The sequence below is a fragment of the Falco rusticolus genome, chromosome 1 (assembly GCF_015220075.1).
Source record: "Falco rusticolus isolate bFalRus1 chromosome 1, bFalRus1.pri, whole genome shotgun sequence".
Lineage (NCBI taxonomy): Eukaryota > Metazoa > Chordata > Aves > Falconiformes > Falconidae > Falco > Falco rusticolus.
The window spans coordinates 13727710-13740485 of NC_051187.1; the positions used below are offsets into that span (position 1 = coordinate 13727710).

General features: G+C 43.5%; 1 protein-coding gene across 1 annotated transcript in view; it reads left to right on the top strand.

Moving 5' to 3' along the window:
• The window catches only part of UBE2O (ubiquitin conjugating enzyme E2 O), a 66182-nt gene that overhangs the window by 30318 nt on the left and 23088 nt on the right, over positions 1-12776 (top strand). The window contains 4 exon segments of the mRNA XM_037410864.1: positions 4922-4981; positions 10134-10244; positions 11183-11280; positions 12641-12704. Of these exon segments, the coding sequence (XP_037266761.1) occupies positions 4922-4981; positions 10134-10244; positions 11183-11280; positions 12641-12704 (333 nt within the window).

Genomic DNA, 12776 nt, shown 5'->3' on the forward strand with positions numbered 1-12776 from the left:
AAATATGTGAGGAGAATGCTGGGCCATGTGAGATGGAGAAATAGCCCAGAATGGATAGTGGTGGCAGATCTGTGCAGGTCAAAGCCTGGCTTTCCTGCTTTCATGGTGGTGACTGCTGCTGGCCAAGCCCTTGCTTAACTCAAGTGGCAGAAGCAGTTTCCATGATAGTTCACTTCTGCCTCTTCTTTGGATAAACATCTCAACCATCATATAGCAGTTCAGGTAAATGTGTAGAGTTTCATCTCCAGCACTGTGCTTTCCTCCATTTTTTTAAATGTCCTGTATTCCCATTTTTATAAGCAGTTACCAAGGGAGGGTGGATGTGTGCTCTTTTTTTTTTTTTATCCAACCTTATGTGCTTATTCCCAGAGCTCTTGTTTCAGAGGATAAAATCTGGAGTGCATCTAGAATAGAAACTGATGTTCTCACCACAGTGATTTTGTTGGAAGTAGAGGCTGTGGGATCACACTAGCACCCCCGAGCAAATTTTATTCTTTATTGGTCAGACATTATGGTTACATGAGACAGCACTGACTAAGCGTGAACTTTAACAGTTTAAGTTGGTACTGGCAAGCTTTATACTGGATCAGGTGTCATCTTTCATAGCCAGGATGCACTCTGTGTTGCTGGGTAGCTGAGCAGAAATGCAGTTGTAAAACGGTGGCTGAGCCAGATGAGAGGTGTGCTCCCAAGTCTGTGTGTTGCTGGGTGTTGAAGAGTAAAGAACTGTGATCTGACATTCAGCCTTGGGCAGTGGTGAGTCATAGTGACAAGGTCTCCTGTTCTTCCTGTTGTCCAAGTGTGGGCTGAACCTGCAAGGTCCACTGAGTAGTCAGCTCCTCTGAAAGCTGGTAAGGGAGCCCGTGCAAAAGGTGTGTGCTGGCGTATTTGAGACTGAACAACCAAGGACTGCATGTAGGTGTATTCAGCCTTTAGAACTATGATTCCTTTCTGTGTTTAAGCTTGTCCCCCAGCTTCTTTTCTTGGGTTGTTTGGAGCAGGGGACAGTTTGTTTGTAATTATCTCCTCTGACAACATTACCCACTTGGAAGTGTGGCAGTAGCAAAACAAAATGCTGCTATTTACAGGTAGAATTACCTTCTTTTATTTCTCCTAAAGTAAAATAGCAAGACTCCTGCTCATGCAGAAAGGACACTGTGTGGGAATAGGAAAGGAAGAGATGTGCCGGCAGTAAGCCGGTATGTGTTCTGTTTTCTCCTTGGTGGTGGGGGACGACACCGGTAGCTGGAGCCTGTGTAGAGGTGTGTTTGTCCATTGTTGGGTACCAATGTTGTTACAAGCAAACCTGAGCAGGTAATTAGTGAATTTAACCTCTGCTTTTAAATATGCAGATAGTGACCAAGGATTTATGCCAATACTGAGTATGTCCAGTACTGCTTTTCTTTGGATACACACCGGCTGGGGCTAGTTGTCCCTATATCAATCTCAGCAACTGTTGTATTACTTGTCCCTAAACTTCAGAAGTGATTGCTTCTTACTTACCTGCCGCAACACTTGGCACTGGTGGCCAGCCCACATCATCAAAATAAATTGCTTTGGTTTTGATCTCATCAGAAGATAGTTGTTGGGGAAGAAAATTGGCCCCATGTCTCCCATTTGCTTTATGGAGTTGAGAGGTTAAACCCAGAGAGTTAGTGTGAGTTTAGCACACCCCTGCCCAAGGATGCTTACATTTAACTGCTGAATTGTTTGCTAAAGTGAGGATCCAGTTTACAGTCACAGAGGTATCTCCCAACCTCTGCAACTAATTAATAAAGAATCACAAAGGCTTTGCTTCAAATGACAAGGTTGTTTGTGATAAGGAATTAGATAAATTATTTGAAGCAATAAGCTACCAAGGCTTGATGAGTTAATGCTTGGCAGCCAGGCAGAAATGTCTGTTCTTGTCTCCTAATCTACCCAGTTTCAGGTGAGAGCTGAGAAGGAGAACATGCTCCTCTGCAAAAATCAACATTTATGTACCCCTCCTGCTGTGTGTGGTTAGGAGAGCATCATCAGACCTGGTGAAGTATCATATGTTCTCCAGATTGCAGCTGGTGCCTTTTGACTAGATGTGCTGTGGAGCTCGGGCATTGATGCTGTGCTGAGCACCAAGAGAACATCTGAACAGCAGAGGGAATAAATGGGTGCCAAAGCTGTTCTGCCACTTCTTTTTGCAGTCGGTGCATTTACTGACTTACCTGACTCCTGGTGGGAGGGTGTTGGTTGCCCCTTTTTGCCTGGGTAAAATGTGTGTTCAGTGATGAGTGTCTTTGGTTTGCTTTAACATATATAAATGTGAATTTATTTTTTAAAAAGGCAGCACAAAGCACGCTCTGCATTTGAGGTGTTTGGAGGGTGCTGAGCCCAGCTTGGCATGCAGGAGTGCAGGACTAGGTGGGAGCACCTCTGGGAAACTGCTGTTTGTCATGCTTATGGCTATTGTCAAGGCACATGGCTAGAACACAAAGCTAGTCATGTTAATACTGACTTTCACAGAGGTAAATACAGCAACTGAGCTGTAAGTACCTATCCTGAAAGTGCTGCTCCAATATTGAATTCCCTTGCCTGATTGAGGGGGCTGACCTTGGCCTGATGATCATGTCACTCTGGGTATAACAGACAACAGGAGGAATGACGACTGTCATGTGTTTATCAACAGCCATTCTGGCTTCCTCTGGTTGGGTTTCTTGTGGATTTTGAGTCTTGTGTGTGATGACAGACCTGCTAAGTATTTATTGTTGATGCTGGCATTCTGCCTACTACTTGGCTTGCTTATCCTAGCAACTGAGGCAGGTGGGTCTGGCACGTGGAGCTGAAAATAATTGTGCTGCCTTTTAAAAAAATCAGAAGATCTGAAAATGGTTAGACGTAATCCCCTGCAGAGAAAGTTTTATGCCTTGCTTTGGGAAGAATCTGTGTGTTTATATCCTTCAGGAAGGATCACAAAATGAGAAAGGTACTAATTTACAACTTTTATGATTTATGGAGTTTACTAACAAAAATATTGCTGCTTCCAGGTAGCATCAGATCATCTTGTCAGTCTGGATTCTTCAGATACTGTTTAATACAGAATGGAGTGGTATGGCTCAATGATATGTTGAAACATAATGCATAAATTTAAACACCACGTGTCAGAGGTTAAATTGCCCTAATGCATGTTGAAATGAAAGTATTGAGCTCTGCAGCAAGAGAACTACAGTTAAAATACCCAAACCGCTGCTCACGCTTGGGTACTTACTGGAATGTGAATGTTGCTGCCTGCTTCTGGATGTTAAGAGGCTATCTATACAGTACTTACTTTAACAAATAATTTTAGAAAGCTGTATAAAAATTGATGTCTGTCTATATACCCTGGTGGGATATGGGAGGCAATGAAAACACTTCCACAATCTGGAAATGGGCTGTGGGAAGCTTCAGGTTTCCCACTCTGGTGGAGTTCTGACTCCAGAAGTTGGGTCTAAAAGCCTAGCTGGCTGGCTCTCTTCCTCTCTTACTGAAACATGTAATCAAGAAGGCAATAAATACTCAGGTGCTTGGGTTTTAGTCCGGATCCTGCCCTTGGATTGTAGATTTATGTCTTAATTTAGTAAAGCAGGCTGTAAGCCAGGGTGTGGGTTATGATGAAATGCTGACAAAGCACGGTGGATTTTGGGCTGGGATCAACAAGGAAAAGCAACAAATGCAGCAATAGTGGAGGGGTGGATTCTGAAAGCGAGATGTGCAAGGGGCTGTGTCCCTGATACTGTATTCACATGGTGCTTCCCAAAATGCATGGTAACTAGTGTATTTGCGGGGCTCAGAATGATGTACCAATGCAAATATGTTCTTGACCACTGAAATGCACGGGACTTCTCCCTGTTCAGCAAAAGGAAATCTTAGCTGAGTTATAGTGAGGCTCAGCAACCCTGAAATTGGAGTTCAGTCTTGTGGTCTCCCTACTTAGTATGCTTAGGACATTAATCCCCATGTAGCATTTCAGTATTAATGTATTCAATGGCAACTGCATTTTGTAGTTTTGAGCTTGTTGATAACACTTAATGAAATAGTCTTTAAGTAGTCTTGAGATCACTGAAACAGCTTGATGAAAGACCACTTTTGGAAGGACATCACTTGGTTAACTGACCAGTAATCACTAGAGATTCATCAAGTGATACCTCCCCTACCAGTAATGATTCCTGGTGCCCACAGCTCTGCATGATCTAACATAGGATATGTAGTCGTGGTCCAGCCACATCTCTTGTTGCCAGCACCAGCTCTTTGCCAGCAAGTACTTTAGCAGGAGCTGGAATATGAGCAGTGCTTTGACTTTATCCATGCTCTTATCAGTTTATCTGCATGGACCTGGGGGCTACTAAGTGCAGTGACAGTCATTTCTTTTCATTTTTTTTTACCCCACCAAGGCAAGTGCTTTCTGCACTAAATTTGGCACCAATTCCCTTGCTAGCTAAGACTTCTCACTGTACAGTACCTTAAAATGTTCCGGACCAAACAGGATTTCCACAGATATTTGTGGGTATCTTGGGTGAAACGCGTGCAGGATGAGACACAACTATGGTGTGACGTGCTTCTTCCTCTGTCTTCTGTGTTCTCTAGTGCATAGACTGGATGTGGGTAGGAAATGATGCATGATGCAGAGATGAGGAGAGGGAATCTCGAAGTGATGAATGAGTCAGAATGTTTGCACCCTTTTTGATGCACAGTGGTGATGGATCGCCTGGTTGCTGTGTTTCAGATCTCTCAACTGGATTTTGTGAATGTACCGAGGGGTTTAATTCTGTGTATAGAAGTGCCTCAGCATCCTCTGCTGTGAAAACCTCCTTAGTCCAGAGGGCTGGGATACTGTGTATTTGTGTTTGTCATGTTATTTCTGACTAAATGTCATGTGGAGTCACTAAATTCAGTCTCTCTCTCCCGTTAGCTGAAGCTTGAAGATCGCTCTGTGGTCCCTCGAGATGTGGTCAGACATATGAGCTCCAGCGTAAGTGCTTTTTTCTCTGTCTGTTTTTGATCATGATACTGCTGCATGGATTTCTAAGATTTGCCAAACTGCCTGAATGAAGTTGAACAGTAATGTTTGGAGCATAGTCTATTTTTAGTGTGTTTGATAGACCTAGCTTCATGCTTTGAAAATGAAATGCTGATAAGGCTGCTTCTCTACCGTTGATTATTTGCAGAGGTCCTCTGAGCAAGCAAACCTGATAATGTCAGGTAATGAGACAACAAGCTTGTCTATCCTGCCATCCTTTAAGTTTTAAATCAAACTGTTCTGAGTTGTGGGGGGTGTGGATATGCTCTGCCAGGCCTAATGGGGAGGCTGGAGTGGAGGCAGATCACATTGCCGCTGCTTGCCTTTCAGTGTGCTATGGTAGAGAATTTGGAGGAAATATTTTCAGGGACACCTCAATCTACAGTGAGCACTATCTTGTCCAGTTTCTTTCAGAAATACAGCAAATCCAGACACTGCTGAAGTGCCTGACACAGCTAGGTTGACAAGAAAGCTGGTTCTTAATCAGAGCCCATAACAGTTACCTTTATTCTTTCTGGATACTACATTAAGCCCTAGTCATTCTATTCTAGTTGTACAGCATTTGTGCTTATCAGAGATGTGTGGATTTCTCTTGTGTAGGAAATACTGGGAACGTTATTTAGTTTCAATTATCAGACGAGCTGTGATCTCTTAAGAGCTTAGCTAGGTTGGCAGTTTTTTGCTGTTGCTCACACCTAACCTATAACCCCAAGCCATATGGCCTGCCATGTGCATGCCTGCATCTTCTCTTGACTTGCTTCCAGCAATGTGGCTACCAAGGTTGTGATGAAGCAGGCAGCTGGCCACTAACTGCTGCATTTGCACCACATGGTGTGCAGCCTGGTGTGGGGATGGGGAAGGCCTTTCTCTGACCTGGGTGTTTTGTTTTTTTAAATAAAGCCTTTTTTGTCAATTAAAAAGTAAACCCACTCCTTTTTCACAGAATGTTGCAAAGAGAAGGGAGGGAAAACTTGAAGGGCAATTTGAAAAATGCTAAACCAAGTTATTTCCTTAAGAAATCTAATTGTTGTTTGAAATGGAAATTTGGAGTCAACATTTCTTACTAAAACTGCAACATTATGAAAGCGTTTCAATCCAAAATAATGAACAGCTAGCAAAATGAAATATCAGCTGTTCATGCTGTTGTACCTGGTGCAGCTGGACTCTTTAGTATGTCCTCACTCAAAGGGATGCTTTGAGTCATGCCTCTTGACTGGTTCTCTGATGCTGCTTAAAGTAATTTTAAGCTTTCAGGACAGCAAGTTGTTCTCTTGGCAAACATGGATGTGCTGCTTTTGTTTGCAATTTCCATACTTAACTGAGCAGTAACTGGCTTCTCTGGCTTGCCGCATGTGTATCGACAGCTATATTACCCAGCAGTTGTTTTGCATGCTCATTTATTGTCTGTTTTGCATGTTTAAACCCTGGTGTTTGCTAGACCATTTGTACTAGTGCCTGATAACTTTTTTTTAATTGATGGAATGGTGAGGGTGTAACTCAATTTCTTCTCTCTATTCAAAAGTGTGGGAATTCTGAGGGTGACTTATATTACACCTTACCCTCAAGTATGCTTTAAGTGTCAGTGGTAAATGAAACAAATTCCTATACCAAAGAAAACCTTCACTTGTTAATCATATATATTTAAAAAATTACAAGTGCATTTAAAATAGAAAATCTGCAAGCTTCAGCCTGCCAAATTCAGGATGTGGGATGGCTGCCCTGCACCAGTTGGCCTGGCAAATGCACAATGTGGAACTTATTCTGTATTCACCACACTCTCTGAGGGCTTGTTTTTAACCTTGAGCAAGAAGGACCCAAAATCCTCTGTTCCTCAAGAGAAGAGAGCTGACTCAAATTCATGTGCTTCTTATTGAGCCCTGAGTGTGGGGAAAGACTGCTTCAGGGGTTAATGCATAAAATGAGATAATTTTCCCTGAACACAGTTGGGCCTGTAAATCTAATCCAGCTGGATGAGAACTGGTGAAAGTGTCAGTGTTCCTTTTTCCAGGTGATATGCTAATTTGGGGGAAAGATTAGAAGCAGGTCTATAATATGGCAGGTTAGGGTTTTGTTGCTACAAAAGGTGCTGGGCTATGCTGTCCCTTTATTTAAAAGGAATAAGAGGGTGGTATAAAGATCTCCTTATTTGAAAAGAGTGTGTTGAGGGAAAGAGTAGAAGGATGGGAGACAGGAGATAGTGGATTGAAGCCTGTGCTTGCTGAGCCACTGTGCTCTCAGGTGGGAGTTTGCTGGTCTGCCTTAAAGCCTTATCTCTGATGGGGAAGGAAAAGACTCACTTCTTCGTCCATTCACTGCTTAAATACTCAGTATCTTCAGCATGGTGAATGCTGTCAGGGTACCAGAAGAAGCAGGAAGACTGTCTAGGGAGTGCATTCAATTCTGGTGTGAGTGAGGCTTGAACCCGTCAATTCTTCTAACAAAGGTCAGTCGCATCCCTTTTCCAGTTCTGCTGTTGGGGTTGATGGAAATAGTTGTTGGGTTTTTTGTAACAGAACTGTGAAATGTCAGCTCATTTAATTTGGCTCCCCCTTTAATGGGAGCATCTAATGAACAGTATGGGACAGTTGTATTTGAGCAGGCTGGTGGGGAGCCATGCTCCAGCTGTAGACTTGCCCTGGAAGACAAGAGAAAAGCTGGCAACTTCTCGCTCCGGGACCGCATTGCTGAGCACAACTATAATCTTGCAGAGTGATTCAGCAGAACCCCTCAGCCTGTAAATCTGCCTCCAGTGTTGTAGGCTAATGTTTCATGTGACAGTGAAATAAACTCATAATAAACAAAGTTCAGTGACAGGTGAGGGAGGAGAGCTGTGACTCAACAGCCCTGTAGCTTCTGGGGCTGCTTGCAACATTGATCATTCTTAACCACAGACAGCGCTCTGTGCTTGCTCAAGTGCTCTGCAACTGGAAGAAGCAAACTGAACTAAATGTGATCCTCTTGCCCATGACTAACGGGATCCAGCAGTGTTAGATGGGAGGCAGGCTTGTAGGGTGGTGCAGGCACCTTCTCCATGGGGAAACTGTCACTTAGAGAATGGGCAGAGGGTGTTGGTGTCAGTCACCCAAGGCCTGTTTTTTTTACTTTTCACCATCAATAAAAGAGGCGGTTTAGAGCCAGAGACAAGATGATCCACAGAAACTGCAGGTGTTGGATTGTATCGTATCTCAGAGCTACTGTCATGTTGGCTACTGATAAAGGAAAAATTAATTCTGAAATGCTCAATGCAGGGCAAAGAATTTGTTTCTTGAGGTTTTTTTTGGTTCTGACTATTAAGCAGTCTAAAACACAGGGCCTGAACTGCAAAGCATAGGCAGAAGATGGATGGGGCATACTTAATTTAGCTTAATCTGGGCGAAAAGCAGGGTAGGTAGCTGTGCTCTAGCCTACAGAAGCTGTGGGTTTGTTGAGCAGGTGCCACTTCTGAGCAGGCCTTGTTCATCCTATGGCTCAAATCGTGCTGGCAGCAGCTGTTGTGAATTGGTGTAGTTCTGCCAAACCCTTTTCAGGTGAGAGTTACAGTACAGCTCTGCTGGGCTCTTTCCTGGCAGCCTGTGCATGCTGCAAGCTACGTTAGGCTTAGCTGCTGTCTGTTGCGATGGAGTTATTGCTGAGAAAGGCTCCCTTTGCTTCCCAGCCTTTCTAGAAAGAAATGGGAGTGATATGTGGAGCAGCTGGAGGGAATGAGCCCCTGCTGCTTTAAGGTCTGCCAGCCTGGCTCTCCCAGCCCTGCTGGATATGCTAGCACAGCTATTGGGCAAGGCGTGGGGCAGGACCCACTTGTCTCATTACCGCCTCCTGGGGAGCCGAGGGGGCTGTGAAGCACAGGGTTTGTGTGATGTAAGGAAGATGACTTGCAGAAGGCAGGTGGAAAGCAAGCCTGCCAAATGGCCTGAGCAATCTGTCCAGGAATTATCCTGGACTGCAGGAGTCTGCTCTACCTACCAGTCCCCAAGGTGAGTCTGGATGAGTTGAGCACCAGCGAACTCCTGAACTCCCAAAAGGGCTGCGCAGGGCCCTGAGTGAAAGCCTTGAATAAATATTTACTGTGGTCAAAAGAACAGCATGTTTATAAGTGGACTGAGCAAACAAATCCACTTCTCATAGGGTATAAGCCCTTTGAGTGTTATGCTCAAGTCTATTGAAGCAGAGAGCTTGATGTTTGAGGTAAGGACAGCCTCAGAAGCTGCAGATACCAGGGCGTTTGTCATGCTGGCCCTCAGCTTTTATAATGGACTTGTGGTCTTTAATGAATAAGAGTATCAATTGTTGCAGCTGTCAGGAGGCCAGGGCAGCTGCCACATTTGACAGTGTTTGGGTTAGCAGCCCTTCCTTGCAGGGCTCCACCATATGTGTGAGCAACATGCATATTGTGTGCTCCCTGCCAACCTATCCCCAGAAGGCTCTTGACAGCATGTGTTATTGTCTTGGAGACAAAAAAGATTAAAACTTTGCTAAAAAGTGAGGGAGATAATGACAACCATCTCGTAACTGGACCAACTGTAAATTACCTGGCTTGAAACCTTGAAATATGACTAAAGGTGCCAATTTTTATTTTTTTCTTTCAGTATGGCAGTAAGTGAAGACCTTTTATAATGTCCTGCAAAATCAAACTTTACATGAGAAGTCACAGAAAGCTTTAAAGAACTTGTCTGTTGTTCTGGGGTTAATGCCTTTCTTGTCTCGGGGCAGTACCTACAGGACGGTCCCATGGAGTTGAGGAGATCTGCTCAGTTGAATAGACCAAGGAGCTGGGCAGATTTTAAAGGAAGTAAATACTAATCACCTGACTTAGTGTGGTCTTATTTGACCAGATGCAGGAGTCTCTGGACTGCTGCTTTATCAGTCATTGCAAATTTTAACTGGGAAGAAAAGACTACGGGTCTTCTAATAGTGATCTCACCTTCTGAATTGTGTTAGGGTCATGTGAAATGCCCCTTCAGAATGAGGGCCTGAAGGGTAAGAGGGGGTTTAATCTTGAAAGTTCACTTGTCTTTGCACTTCTGATTTGTACACAGAGCATGTACGTGTGTGTGTGTAGGACCCTTCCCGAGGTGATAAACCCTTTCTTCTCTTGTGTTTTCAGGACAGCCAGTGTGGAACTGTAATTGATGTCAACATAGAGTGTGCTGTGAAGCTGGTAGGAACCAACTGCATCCTTTACCCTGTCAACAGCAAAGACCTGCAACATATCTGGGTGAGAATACAGCCAAAATACATGTGGGAGGCCAGGGCTTGGTGGTTTGGAGGAATGCTGCTGTATTTCAAGTAACACATGCAAGGGAAGCATCCATATTGTGCAAGATGCATCTGCAGTTTTATTTTAAACATAATGTAAGCATCCTCCCTGGAAGAAATGATGCAGCATCGCCTCATCTCCCCATCTGTTCTGTGTTTCTGATCACATTGCTGAGACCAAATTGTCTTGAAGGGCTAGGTTCACAGTCAATTGTGTGAGAACTGTGTTGAGATAGACTGGTGTGACAACCTGATTGGGGCAGCCCCATGGCAGTGGCACAGAGCTTTAGTGGTGCAAATCATTACTGTTTAAACAGGCTACGAAAATGCTGAGATGAGTCAAGCAGCTTTCTGTTGAGATGGAAGAGTCTGAAACATTTGGTTCTCCCTCTTGAGTTGGGTAGGTGATTTTCAAAGGCCAGGTGGGATGGGATTTTCTCATTCTTTTTCCTTTGAGAAAAAGTTAATTTGGGAGTGAAGAGCAGGAGTGTCACAACCCTTCTCAAGAAACAGCCTGTGGAAAGGTAGTGGGATACAAGCTTCTCTGGGATGGAAAATCAGTCTCTGATAAAAATTGTTAATATTAACTGAAGGCAAGTGCAAGTATGCCTCTACTTTGCAGAGCATCTCTTGAAGTGGACACTTGAAGTTTAAGATCAGAGGGGAAAAAAATCCTAGAGAAAGCCCAAGCTGCTTAACTGGAGAATCCAGGCTGTGCCCTGACTTTCAAGCAAACTCTTCGATGTACCGTAATTCTAGTTCACAGTGAGATCTGCAGTTGCTGTCATAAGTCCCTTTGAGATTGCTATCTCATCTGTATTGTGTGAGGACTTAACTTGATGGTTCAAAGTACGAGGGTTAATGTTTATAAGTTTTTGTTACCTGTTTTCTTCATAGCCATTCATGTATGGTGACTACATAGCCTATGACTGCTGGCTGGGCAAGGTCTATGATTTGAAGAACCAGGTCATCCTCAAGCTTTCCAATGGAGCCAGGTACTTCTTCCTGAAGACTGTCCCCCTTGGATTTCACAATCCTGGTCCATTTTTAGAAAACTAGAAACAGGCTGGACTTCACTCACATGCTAAGTTACCTGCTTACATTATCTTCACACATAGAGTAAGAACACATCTTTCTCTGAAAACATTGAGATTCATTGGTAACCCTCCAGAAAAAGCTGTTGTCTGGAAGGTGCCAATTTTTTTCAATCCCAGGCAGATCAGTGCTTCTCAACTAAAGCACGTTGGTCTTTAAACTGTGCTTCTCCTCTGGAAAAGAAGCTGTTTAAAATGGATTGTTATTTCAAACCTTTTCTCAGTATGAGAGCATAACTTAAGTGAGATGCAGGGAGGGAGGTTTCTTACCCTGAAAAAAGGATTGAACAGCTTTGGTATTTCACTGTTATTTGCAACTGTATTAGGAATGTTTTTTCAATGAAGACATAATCCAAAGTCATATGTCAAAAACAACACAAGGATCTGCATTCTGTTCTTTGTGCGTGTTGAGACAGTTACTTGTGAGCTAAACCCCTATGAATTCACTTCATTCACCCTGTTCCTGAGGCCTGTCTTGTCCAACAAACTATTTTTTATTGATGCAAGGGAAGGAAGGAACCAGTGGAGGCCAAAGAGACTTATGGGCCTGGCCACTGGGGAATAACCCATCTGTCTTAGAAATGGAGTATTGATGCTGTTGTTTAAAAAAATAATAATCAAAAACCCCACAGTCCTGCAGCCAGCTCTAAGAGAAGCAAGTAATGCAAGAACTGTAACAGATGATTGGTGGATGCATCTGTGATTTTGATTATTTTAGCATTCGGTTAACCCAGGCTGGAAGGTTCTTACGTGTTAAACTGGGAGTGAAAAACAGCTATGCTTCTGTCTGTATTGCTTGCAGTTACTGGTGCAATTTAAAACCTTGCTTGGTATCTGTTACCAGCTCATGCATAGCTATGTAAAATGAGGTAACGGTTTTCAAAATCTCTTCCTAATAAATCATTTGAAATCCCACCAAGTCTCGCTCTGGAAATGAAGCTATTACTGAAGGAAGTACACCCAAATTGCCTTTAGGTTCCAGAATCAGTGTGAATAACAAACCAGATCTTTGCAGCAGACAAATCTTGTCCAGCACCCTGCATATTACTTTTTTTTTTACATGTTAAATGGAACATTTAGATACCAGACAGTGCTTTTATAGTTTGCCTTTAAGCAGTTTTGCTCTGGACCATAAAGGTGCAGCGATATACTGCTGGGCATATGGACAGACCTGCTTAGATAGTGTTGGTTAATTTGGTGCCATTTCCTTTTGAGGTGGATGGCTCTGGAAATGTGACAGTGTCTGTTGTCTGTTTTACAGGTGTTCTATGAGCACAGAAGATGGAGCTAAGCTGTATGACGTTTGTCCTCATGTCAGTGACTCGGTGAGCTTCTGGTTCTCCTGTGTGTCTTTGATCAACTTCATCTTGTAAGCTTTCTGTGCAGGAGGGAAGGAG